Source organism: Pogona vitticeps, chromosome 15, assembly GCF_051106095.1.
Source record: "Pogona vitticeps strain Pit_001003342236 chromosome 15, PviZW2.1, whole genome shotgun sequence".
NCBI lineage: Eukaryota > Metazoa > Chordata > Lepidosauria > Squamata > Agamidae > Pogona > Pogona vitticeps.
In genome coordinates this window covers 3,809,643-3,822,078 of record NC_135797.1, presented here as the reverse complement: position 1 = coordinate 3,822,078, position 12,436 = coordinate 3,809,643, and the positions used below count along the sequence as shown (strand labels likewise).

Sequence of the window (12,436 nt, the reverse complement as noted above, 5' to 3'; positions counted from 1 at the left end):
ATGGGGATTCTGGGGCTTGTTGTGCCCTTTGGTTGCTCCAGCTTCTGTTCTCGTTTACTCTCCAACAGGGAGAGGCCTTGGGACGGTGGAACTCACTTCCACTGGATAACAAAAAAGAAAAGTCTACAGAGAGAGAGAGAGAGAAAAGGAACCACCGAGGATTTCATTTGAAATGGGGTTTACCGAAGGTCATTATTAGTAATAATAATAATTTAAAAGTTAATCAAAACAATGTGGGCTTTTCCGAAAAGCACCCCTTGCCTCCTAGTTCTTGGAGAAAGCCAACCTTGAAAACCAACCTCACCGACAACAGATGGTAAAAAGGGGGTGTGGAACCTAATCTTCGGAGGCGTCTCGAGCAAGTGAGCCAGTCTGCATGCAAGTTCTTTCTCATTGCTCTTGCAAAACCAGGGCGCTGGCAGGGGACGGGGCGTTCAAGGCAGGCTTGGGAGCTCCCGGGAAAGGCCTCCGATGGTGGGAAGGATAGAAAGGTAAGGGGCTCCCCCGATTCCAGAACCACAAAGAGGCCTTTCTAAAGGACAGGCGGTGTGGCCTAACGGTTAGAGAGGACGTGCTACATCCAGGAGGATCGAGGTTCAATTCCCACATACAGTTGTGCCTCGCTTTACGATTGCCCCGCATTACGACAAAACGTAGGTAGAAAATGGAACAGATTACTGGAGGGCTAATCATCATGGGATTAAAATGGGGGGGAAAGGGGGGATATTCTCCACCAGAGCCCCCCCCTTGCACAGACGGCTGTGGGACAGGACCCCCACCCTCACATCCAGTCCACTTTAAGAACCCTCCCCATCAAGGCAGAGGCCGGCCGGATCCGAAGTCCCCCCGTACAACGGTCTTGCTAGGTAGGACAGAACTGGGCTACGTCGGGAGCGGCTGGAATAAGTGTCCATCCCCCCCCCCACGCGCCACACCACACACAAGATCAGCACTACCACACCGCACCCAAACTTTGCTGCTCTGTGTGTGACCAGCAACGGAGGGGGGGGGAGGCAAATCTCATGGCAAATCCAGTGGCCTGACGTTCCACAGACACCCACCCACCGTTCCGGGTTTCGGTTGGGCGCCCCCTGGAGGAAGAGGTCGGCCCAGCGTCTCCGCAGCAGCCAGGGAGCCTCGGGGAAGGCGAGGAGAGGGAAACGGCCGCGGTGGGGCGGAGAGAGAAAGGCGGATCCGTCCAGGGAACATGACAGGGTGGGTCCCGGCCCCTCCGGGGCTGGTGGGCGAGGTTGTCGGAGCAGCTGTGAACCAGAGGAGCCCATGAGGCTGCCCTTTGGCACGGCACCCGAGTGCGAGAGACGCCACAGTGGAAGAACCCCGTGGCTATAAAAAGGAGATCACGTGGAGAATAGGGATTTTTTATTTATTTATTTTCTTCTGCTCTTCCTGGAGGAACCTCAGAAGGACCTGGGTGTCAAACGCGGTATATTTCGCCTACACAGAGATCATACCGGGGGGAGGAATAAATATTTCCTCAGCACCCGGTTTCGAAAAAAATCCCCCGTAGGGTTCTGACAGAGGTGGGCCAAAAATGCGCCTTTCCCAGGCGCAGAGGCAGAGGCGGGGCGCAGGGACCTCCCGGGAGATTTTAAGGGCTTGGGCTCGGGGCCCAGAATCGTGCCCCCAGGGACGCGGCGCGCGGGGAGCGCCCAGGCGAGTAACGCCCGAACGGTGCAAGGCGGCCAGCTCCGTCTTCGGAGCCGGTCCTTCGCAGCTGTGCAGGTTCACTTTTACTTAGCGCTGCAGGTCCTTGACCAAAGAGGGTTAGAGGACTCTGTTCCTGTTGAATTTCGGCCTGTTGGGCATCTCTTTAAACCTTCTATTGGGGGGGGGGAATCAGCTAGGATTTTCCCTGCCACGCAGATGGAGATGGTTGAGCCCTCGGTATATCCTTGCACCACAATTCCCATCACCGCTGGCTGGGGTTGATGGGGAGTGTAGTCCAACAGCCCCTGGGAGGGTTACCAATCCCATCTGTACATGGATGGATAAAAAGTGTGTATTGGACACATGAAGACCCCCCCACACCTTCCTTCCCATAAACTCACTGGCTCCCCCCCTTCCTCATTTCATCCTTGCCACGACACCCCTGCGAGGTAGGTCAGGAGGAAAGAGGACGGAATTGGTCCAAGGTCACCCTGTGAATTTTTAAAGGCTCGGCGGGGAATTGAGCTTCATCGCCGTCATCATCTTAGGACTGCGAAGCTGGAAGGGATCCTAAGTATAGATCATTGAGTCCAGCCCCTATCAGGGAGGCCCAGCAGGGGATTCGAACTCACAACCTCCGACCCTGAAGCTCAAGACCCAAAAATCCACGCTTTAACCACTACCCCACACTGCTACACCCTCCTCCAAGCGAGACAGCGCTGTTTGGGCCTCAGGATGCTCCCAAAAGCCATTTTTTCAGATCCCCCAGTACTAAAAAAAAAAAAAAGCCGTTGTCCAGAGGTAAACGGAGCAGGTACAAAGTGCTCCTCCAACAACGGCCACTGTCTGGAGGGTGAGGAAAATAGAAGGCCACGATTTGAGGAAATGCAAAAACGGATCCACTCCGTTTGCAAAACGCTTCCCCGTCAGCCAAGGCTCAAATCTCACGGCGATTCTTTCCTCCAGGTTCCCCCTTTGCTTCCGGGCGGTGCCAGGCCCCCTGGAAGCCCGTGTGCCCGCCTTCGAAACAACTGCACCAACGCAGCCAGAGGGAAACCTCTGACATGATCGGGGATAATGTGGTTTTTTTACGGCCATTCTCAACGCTGATCTAACCAGACAGGGTCACGTTAATCCGTGCCCCCCCCCTCTCAGCCTCCAAGGCTGAATCTCACCCACACGGCGAAGGGTTTATGCCCGCCCACGGACATCCGGCCGAGGCGTTTGCCGGCCCGGCCGGGCACGAAATCGCCCTTCTGTCAGGCCCCAGATACACACTTTGGGGGGGTGGCTGTCTGGATACACCGAACGCCCCCCCCCCATTTCTCCATGTTTGGGTCGAGATTATTTTTCCCCCCTGTCGAGGAGGCACTGTGGGGATTTGATCTGCCACCCTTGGGCTCTGCCGCCACCGAGCGATGCCAAGGGGTTTATGGGCACCCTGGCAGCCTTCGACGTGCCGTGCCAGGGTGAGGCCAGACCCGAAAGGCAAGGCACGCCCTTCCTTGAAATGACAGGCCCACTCTTATCTGCAGGAGAGCAGAGCTGGGGGGGGGTGACAATTATTCATTTGGCAACCGAGGTGCCGACAAGCCAAGCCGGGGAAAGGGAAGCCCTCCGACCTCCGACAGACGGCTGGCATTTTTCCTCCCCCCTAAACTGTGCGCACGCCCTCTTCATGATGGCCTTCTGCCCCATGTCGAGCACCAAACGCTCAAGTGCCCATCGTGCGCCCAAGACGGCCTCCTTCTGGTGTTCGAACCAAGGAAGAACTTCCATTCCGCCACAGAGGAACCTTAGAAATATATATATATTTTATCCCTCCCAGTCTCCTTCCACCATTATAGCCAGGCGGACGAAGGGCGTTGTGTCACCCAAACAAACCGACAACCCCCCCCCAAAAAAAAATTGCCAACCCCTGCTTTTTTTCCTTTTTCCAGGGCCTCGGGTCTGAATTCGAATCCTGCCCTTGTGAATTCCAAAAGGAAAAGATGGAGATAGGGCTTTTTACACACACATACACACACACAAACGTTGCCACAGCCTAGTAATTTAGGTTTCCGTTCAAGTCCAGAGCAGCGCCCTAAAGGCTTCCTCGGAGCAGGAAATTGGCCGGGCCAGTTCTTACCCCGTCCGGTGCCCATGTGGCCGAGCCGAAAGCCGCTGCCAGGAAGGCCTGTGCCAACCCTCGGGGGGGGGGATCTCCGAGCCTCCCTGGCGCAGCCTGACCTACTTCTCCTTCCGACTCTTGTCACCTGCTTTCTGCGTCCCTCCCTCCCTCCCTCGGGGAGGGGAATCCGGCCAAGGCACTCCGACGTTCGCCCCGCGGAGGTGACACCCCTTTCCCAGTACATGGAAGCCCGGAGCGTTGCCCCCTAACCCACACCTTCAAGAAGAGGAAAGCAGGATGGGCTGCTTTGGAAAGATGGCACAGAGGTCTGCCCGGGCTGCTTCCAAACTAGGGCACCGGGCACCGAGGCCCGACAGGCTGGCATTTGATATGGGCCGCCTTGGTACAGAGAGGGCATCCGTGCCCGACCCCCCTGACCTTCTCAGCTTCGACCAGGGTGGGGAGGAAAGCCGAGTGGCCCCTCTCTGCCAACCCTCCTGCTCCTTGGCCATGCCAACCGGCTGGCGTGGCGCCCGGCTTTGCCTCTCTTTCTCTCCTGCCCGCTGGCTTCAACCCCTGCCAAGCCGGGCTCCTCCGAACGGCAACCAGGATGGGGCCACGGACCGAGGAGGTTGCTAAGGAGCCGGCTGGCGCTCGGGGCTAAGGGAGGGTGTCCAGCCTCCAAGGAGCGGCCCCAGAGGAGATTTCTCGGTGGTTTCATCACCTAACCCCGGAGGAGATGCTCCTGGGGCTGGCGTTGCTATTCCTACATTGCTGCTTGCACGGCAACTGTGCCGCTGGGCCGCCACGGGCCTGAGTGACATTTCTCTTTTTTTGCTAGGTGCCGAGACACGGGGCTGACAACCTGTTGAATTTCTGCCTGTTACACAGGCTTTACATGCTCCCCCCCCAAACAGCCTGTGAAGAAAAGAAAAAAAGGTGAGGGCTTACAAATAAGCCCACCTCCAAATGCCTGCGGGGTGGGAGGTCCCCCTTCACCTGTTGAATTTCTGCCTGTTCCCCAGACTTGACGTGATCTCATGGCCTCTGCTTGCGGGAGGGGGAGATAACAAAGAGGAAATTCAGGTTTTTCAAACAAGCCCCAAACACTGTAACACATCCCATGATCAGGGGGCATGGCGAACAGCAAGGGAACGGCAACATAATAATACTTTTGTTTAAAAACAATAAATGAGGATGTAACTATTCCACAGCCTGCTTCCTTATATACAACCATCTTCTCAATTAATTCCAAAAGGAGGGAAAGGTTATAGTTGCTCAGGGATCAAGCAGGGAACTCTGTGCATGCTCTGAAGCGATTTCTATCCACCGCAGTGTGTGTGTGTAGATTTTTCTCATTATTTTATTGGGCTGTTATTGTTTCCCCAGATACTCTGGAAGGGATAAACTCATTTAAAATTTGAATTACTTTAAAGGACAGACACCGTGCGGTGGATGAGGGGGCTCCCCAGGGAGATTTGTCGACCTCGGGTGTTATCCCAACCTCCCACTTCATCACCGTAAAAAAATAATAATTATTATTCACCTTAAACAAACAAACAAATAAATAAATAACTCAAGGTCTGTCCTCTCATCCCATCCTAGGCAGAGCAGGCAGGAGAGAGCCGGACATTTTGAGATATACGGAGAAGAACGAACGCTCTCTGTGCATGCTCAGAGGCAACCCAAATCCGCCGGAGAGTACGCAACAAGAAGACGGACATCATGGGATTTCACAGAATTTCAACCTGGAGTTAAGAGATCTGCTCTTGACAGGGCTCCAGAGAGGTCCGGGGGCTCGGATTAACGGGCGGTGTGGCTTAATCTTACCTGTTGGCCTCCCACCCGTTTGCTATTTACTGCCAGGCGCCCTACAAACACGCCTCCAATCCACTTTAACCAGCAGCCGCTACCTGAACATCCAGGACACGTCGGAGACGAGCGGCAGGTGTATTCTTAGCTCACCTCTACACACACACACCTCCAGCAGGCAGGCTCGCCTCTCGGCCCCCTCCGCTCGCCTCCGGGAACAGCGCCCTCCAGCCAGCCACCGCAAGGGCGCCAAAGATCTCCGGAGACTTAGAGCGGCTCGCTTGGGTCCCGATCGATTCGAGGTGAAGGGAATGCACAATTCTGAGAAGCCCCCATGGACAGAGAGAACATGTAGATCAAGGGTTAGGGGGTTGAAATCGGGAGTCAGGAGACCCGGCTTTAATCTCTACCCAGAGGTGATCAGCTTAGGGAGAGCCTGGGGCAGTCATGGGCCATAAGGCCTACCTTACAGGGTTCGAATCCCCCACTGGGCGTCCTTGTGATCTACAGGATCCCTTCTAGCTCTGCAGTGGTGGTTGTGGAAATGATGTGGCAAGGAACAGCCATGTCAATTGGACGGCACTGGATGAAAGGTAGAGAAGTCAGCAAAGAAAGCCAACTAATAAATAAGGAACTGCTGGATAGCCCAGGTCTCTGTGGTTGGGAGTTCGAATCCCCCACTGGGCGTCCTTATGATCTACAGGGTCCCTTCTAGTTCTGCAGTGCTAAGATGGCGATGATTAAATATAGAGAACACAAAATGCCCGGTGTCAAAACACCCACACATTCATACCCTGTTGTAAAGAATCGGGAATACCCACCGCTTCCTGGTTGCAGATTGGCGGCCGCTAATTTAGGTCGTTAAATGGCCTTGATCGTGGAGCCCAACAGCCTCAGCTTTGCCTCCCTCTGGACTGCCTCGGGGTCTACAGCGAGACCCCTAAAACCTTAATTTAAAAAAATTAATTAGCTGCCCTTCCGTCCTGCCTTTTCTCCAGGGAGCTCAAGATAAGTGGAGAGGAATCGCTTTCTCTCCGCTGTTACAACGGCCCGGCGAGGTAGGTCAGTCTGAGAATGACTGGGAAACAGCTGAGCGGAGACTCAGAGCGGATCAACGCTCAGCAACGGCTAGAACCGGGGTTTCACAAATCTTAGTCCAAAATTGAAAAAAGCACAACACCGTTCTGTGCCGAAGCTCAGATACATGCTTTTCTTTTAAAAACAGGCAGAGGCCATTATTTGGAATGTTATTAATTGGTGATGATGATGATGTGCCATCTGTTGTGATGCGCCATCAAGTCCCTGTGAATTAATGAACCCCAAAATGTCCTAACATGGAACAGTCCTGCTCAGGTCTTCCAAATTAAAAGCCATGGCTTCTTTTACTGGGTCAATCCATCGCACATCTGCTGTTCCTCTCTTCCTCCTGCCTCCCATTTGGCCCCGTCTTGTTCCCTTCCCCAGCGAGTCCTGCTTTCTCCAAAATCTCAGCGGTCACTGCGACAATCATTATTCTTGCCTAGAACACCCATCACACACACACCAGTAGAGCTGGTGGAGGCAGATGGGAGTCGGAGTCCAACAAGACTTGAACGCTATCATGTGAAAGCTAGCTGCCCTGGAGGGAATTCTGCACTTTTTGAGTGGACTTTTTTATTTTTTAAAAAAATTCTTTAAAATAAAGAGATGGTCTCAGTGACTCTTGTTCCGCCCGGTTTGTGGGAACAGAGAAGCAGTCTTAAAACTAAATCTAAACAAGACTCCGAAATTCGTGTCTCAAAGCCTGAAATAGAGCAGGGGAATGTAACAGGCCAACAGGAACACGCTTACACGCCCCGGTAAAGCAATGCAGAGTAAGCACCGGGGCTGGGTGTGTCTGGCAGGACAGAGTCCAAAAAGAACATTTGCCCAAGGGAAGGCGCGCATGCGCGCACGCACGCACACATGCACGACGCGCACCCCACCTCTCGATTATCGGGAACAATGCACACCCCACCTCTCGATGCTTAGGGAGGCGCAGCCCCAGAATAAACAGACGGCCATCGTGAGGTTGCCAAGGGATCCGTTCCAAAGGGCGCTTCTGCAGCTGGGTGTTGCTCACGAGGAGGACCCAACAGGCTCGCTCTCCTGGAGGTGTTCGGTTCGCTCGGTTGTGGGTTGTGGAGTGGGGGGGCTTTCCCACCGGCGGAAGCTAGAAATCTAGAGGTACTGCCAAGGTGGGCCGCTGGCGGCCATCCACCCCGACAGGCAAAGCCCACGAAAAGGGATGATGGGTGTCGTAGTCCAACAACCAGCGGATCCGAACAATTTCTTTGGGGAGTGAGACTTCCCTGCATCCACCAGCCACCGTGGCCAGGATCGGGGCCGAAACATACCAATCATCTTTCTGCTAAAGACGCAAGTGGCCTGCGCCAGGGGGCGAGGCCCAGAATCATTGGCTATCTAAGTAGTACAGGATTCCAACTCCCATCAGCCCCAGCCAGCTTTGCTAGGGATTATGGGATCTGTAGTGTCCTCCCAGTAGCCACAAGGACTCATCCATCCATTAGGGGCAAAATGGAAGGAAGGATCCGAGAGAAGGAGATGTTTCCTAAGAAGGTCACCCCCTCTGTATGAGCCAAACTTTTCCTTCCATTAAAATAACCAGATCAAATATGACGCCGGCCAAACTTTGTAACTTCCCATTTTTTTCCACTGGAATTGGCGAAGGGCTGCCAGGGGCCGACCCTCTCCAGAAAAGGTCAACACGAAGGCAAGAAGGGATTCCCCACACCATTCGGGATTTACCCACCGCCGACAGCCACGTTGCCAGAGTCAGATCCGCCACAGACAAGGGGGGGAGGCGGATGAAAAACCCACAAAGCTGCCCTGAAATGACGAGGAAACCCCCCCCCCTGGAGACCGGGGACGTGGTCCCTGTCATCCTTTCCAGCCGCCCGCTCCAACCCCCCCCCGGGCGTCCTCCGGGAGGGAGATCCAAAGTGACAACTCACAACCGAGACGAGTTGCACAAACAACACGCCTCCCCCATGAGGAGGAACGCACGAGAGCGGCCTCGGGCGGCACCGTTCCGGGGGTGGGCGGCTGGTTCATCAGGAAATGAATCCCAGGAAAGGAGATGCAATCCGCCCACACACCGCGTCCTGGGAATGCAGCAACCCCCTTCCCAGTCACCACTGAAACTCACCCTTGCCTTCCCTACCCCCCCTCCCACCATCAAAAGTCCCCCTGCTTTTTAAACACACAAATACTATATATTTATATATACAGTACACACACTATATATTGCATACATAAAAGAAATATATACAATGGATCTAGGCAGCCACCTCTTCTCAGGTCCTGTCAGCCCTCTGGCCGTCCTGGACTACAACCCCAGGCTGGCCCGAGGTTGATGGGACTCGTAGTCCGGCCCAGCCAGATGGGCCACCTGATCTTCCCCACCTTTCCACTGCAACCCGGCTCCACTTGTTTGTAAGCACCAAAGGAACCGTGTGGGAGGGAATTAACCTATAAAAACCCTTCAGACAGGGATGGGTGCGGGCTGCAATATAAACCTACGGACAGGTGAATTTTTATTTTAAGTTTCTCGCTTATCCTGGTTTTACCCAGAAATGGGAAACCTTGTTCTTTTTTTGGGGGGGGGATTACAGATCCCATAATCCACCTCAGACAGCAATGCCCACCCCGGGCCAAGGCACGGCCGGCAGGTGGATGATGGGGCTTGTAGTCCAACCACCGCCCTCTGTTTTTACCTCCACCTGTTCTTTGCACACATCCTTCCGCACGTCCTGATCGGAGGGGCGTGGGGGGGATGATGATGAAGGAAGGAAGGCCTAAGAGGAAAGATGATTGGGGGGGGAGGGAGAGGAAAGAAAGTCAAGCTGGCGGGGGGGGGGGAAGAGAGAGAGACAGATAGAAGCGGGAGAGGGTTTTGGGGGGGGGAAATGAGAGAAGGGGGTCAGGAGAAAGCAGAGGCGGGGAACAGAAGAGGAAAAAAAAGTTCTCAAAAGTTGGATGCAAGGAGAAATCGAGCGGGGGGGGAGATGGCAGAAATGGGGGGGACGTCGAAGAGGCGAAATAGGGGCATCTAATCTCCCACCGCCCCCCTAATCTCCATAAGGGGGGGGATTGTGAGCCAAGTTTTTAGAAGTCCTTGGAGAGGGGGAGGGGGGGATGAAGATGGTTCCCCCCCAACATACACACACTGGGTGGGGGATCGGGTCCCCCCCCGGAGCCTCACTCACCCCTGCCGCTCTCCGCGTCGCCGCTCCTCCGGGGGTGTTTTTTTTTAGGGGGGGGAGGTTCGCGAAGCGTGCGCCTTTTCTCGGCCCCCCCGACCCGTGTGCGCGCTCCTCCCCGCGCGTCTTTGGCGCTGGCCGGGCTGGGTGGCGGAGTGGCGGGCGCGATCCCTCTCCCTTGGGTGGGTGCAAAAGCTCTCCGCGGCCCACCCTCCTCCTTTCCTCGCCCCCCCCTTTCCCGGTCGGCTCACCTGTCTTGGCCACGCCTCCTGCTCACCTGTCCTCCCCCCCAGGTCCAGCGTAGCAACAGCTGCGACCTTAACCTAGGAAAGAGGAACCCGTCCCTCCCCCCGATGTGCCCCCTCCCCTCCCCGCCGCCCCTCCCTTGGCCAAGCCCCGCCCCTACCTGCCCTCAAGCCCCGCCCCTCCGCCCCGCAGGCCCCGCCCCTCCGCACCTGGCTCCTGCTTCTCGCCCTGGCCATCCCTCTCTCTCGTGTCCTACTTTCTCCTCGCCTTCCCCCCAAAGCCCGCCTTGGCCGCCTCCTCATTGGCCCCCCCGGGGAGATCCCTGGCCTCTGATTGGTGGCAGCGGCTGTCCCTTGCTGAGACACACCTCCCGGAGGGGAAGGGAGGGGCTGGAGGTGGGCGGGGGGGAGAGGGGGGAGAGAAGGTTATTTAAGGTCGCCATAAGTGACAGCTTGGACCTTTTTTTGCTCCTCCTAGCCGGACGCCTGGGTCCTTTGGACGGGGCGGGGGGGGGATTTCTCACCTCCCTATTAGCCCGGAGGGTTGTCCTTCATCCTTGAAGACCCAACCTCCCCAAAATTTGGAGGATGGAGGCAGAAAAGGGGTGCCACCCCTCCCTCCTGTAGCCAGACGCCTGGGTTCTTGGCATTTTATTGTGGGGCCGGAGCTTAAGAAGAAGGCCAAGCCACCCTTTGGAGGGCAGTAAAAGCTGAATTTATGGGCAAGTGTTGGGAGAAGAAAGAACTACTGGATCTCCTTTTTTCTGGGATTTTGTGATGCTTCTTGTTTTCTTTGCGGGGGGGGGGATCGTATGTCCCACCTACCCCGTTTCAGGAGTGGGTGGGTTTGAACCCACAGCACTGGCCCAGGATGTGCCATAGCCTGAGGGTCTGCTCCTGAAAGGGTTAAGACGTTTTTGCAAGGGGGGGGGGAAGCCGGACGGAAGATGTGGCCTGGATCCGTTTTGGATGGGGTGGAGGAAGACAGTGGGTGGGGGACCAAGAGAGAGGAGAGGAAGAGTTGAATCATCATCGGAGGCTTGAAACTGGAAAGGATGATTAAATCCCCTGGCCAAGCGGGGAGGTTGGTGGGGGCTTCCCAGAGAGGAGAAGGGATCGCCACCCCTCCCTCTCCGCTCGGCCGCCTTAAAAGCCCCTAAGGAGGGAGGGAAACTCCCAAATCAAAAGCAGAAGCGACCGCCTGAAGCACCGCCTCGTCCCTGCTCCCCTCTCCAAGGCTGTCGTAAGGCCTACCCCGGGCGGGAGAGGTGCTGCAGTAGCATCTTGGTAGGTGCCACTGGACTACAACTCCCATCCAGGGCTGGTAGGGGTCAATTTGGAAGAGCAGGGGGGCTGGCAGGACAACTCCCCCTAACCTGGCCCTTTCTCCGGAAGAGCCCAAAAATACAGCCATTCCGGGGGTCTTGCAGATCAACAAGGCAGGAGCGGGTCTTTTGCAAAGTGAACGGCTCTTGATGGCCCCTTTTGAGACCTACCCGCCCTTAAATATTATGCACATCTAGCTTGTGATTTGGGGACAAATCCATTTCTCTCGCATCTCCTGTGAGGATGACAGCTAAGCTCGGAAGGAACCACAAAGCCTGAGCAAGGCAGGAGATGACGTCGTCATCCTCATAACTCCGGAACTCCTGGCCTCATGATTGCTACTGCTCTTGGCAACCGGAGGCTGTGGCTTCCTTGCTTCAGTTAGTCCGTCTCGTATTTGGCCTTCCTCTTTTCCTGCTGCCTTCCGCTTTTGTTAGCAGGCGAAGGTTGTCCGTGATGAAACCTGTAAATCCAAAGTGCCCGGGGAGCTGGTTCACGTGCGCTCTGCACATGCTCGGGGGGGCTCTTCCTTTCCTTTCAGACGACCCTCCTTTCCCCCCGTTGATCTTTAGAGGAGAGGTTACAGGCTAGTAAAAGGGCCTTCTCTTTACCTTTCTATCTGGAGACCGACTTTTATTTTCTGTTCGCGAACTACCCTCCTGCTTCATTTTTTTTAAGCTTTCGATCTGCTTTTTATTGGGTTTTCTTGTCCGTTCTGAGACACCGATTTTCATTTGGGTGGGTTTAGACTTTGTTCCCCCTTTCGAGTTTTCAGAAGCGAAGCACGGAAACGATAAACCGAGAAGCGGCTGGCAGGCCATATCGTGTGTCATCAAGCATGTAGAGTTTGAGCGTGCTCCGCTTTAGTTACAAATCCCATCATCCCCTAGCAGGCATGGGGATGAGTGGACCTGTGTTCCCAGAAAGGAGCGTTTCTCCTCTCTTCTGTTCAGAATAAACTCTCTTTGCACCATTCCTTTTCTAGTGAAAAACAACACTACGCTTGCACGAGAAGAAGGTTTTAGTCCTGAACC

At 55.2% G+C, this 12,436-nt stretch overlaps 1 protein-coding gene across 4 annotated transcripts in view; it reads right to left on the bottom strand.

Annotated features, from left to right (window-relative positions):
• The window catches only part of ZBTB7B (zinc finger and BTB domain containing 7B), a 39,010-nt gene extending 28,692 nt beyond the window's left edge, over window positions 1–10,318 (bottom strand). The window contains exon 1 of one of the 4 annotated variants that reach the window (XM_072983980.2): window positions 10,287–10,318. Coding sequence is in view for 1 of the 4 variants with exons in the window: in XM_020797433.3 (XP_020653092.3) it covers window positions 3,797–3,812 (16 nt within the window). In the remaining 3 variants the exon portion in view is untranslated. Of the gene's footprint in view, window positions 1–3,796; window positions 3,937–9,837; window positions 9,968–10,082; window positions 10,176–10,286 lie in introns of those variants that run through there. The other 3 variants (XM_072983979.2, XM_072983981.2, XM_020797433.3) reach the window with 3 other exon arrangements.
• Window positions 10,319–12,436: the final 2,118 nt, after the last annotated feature.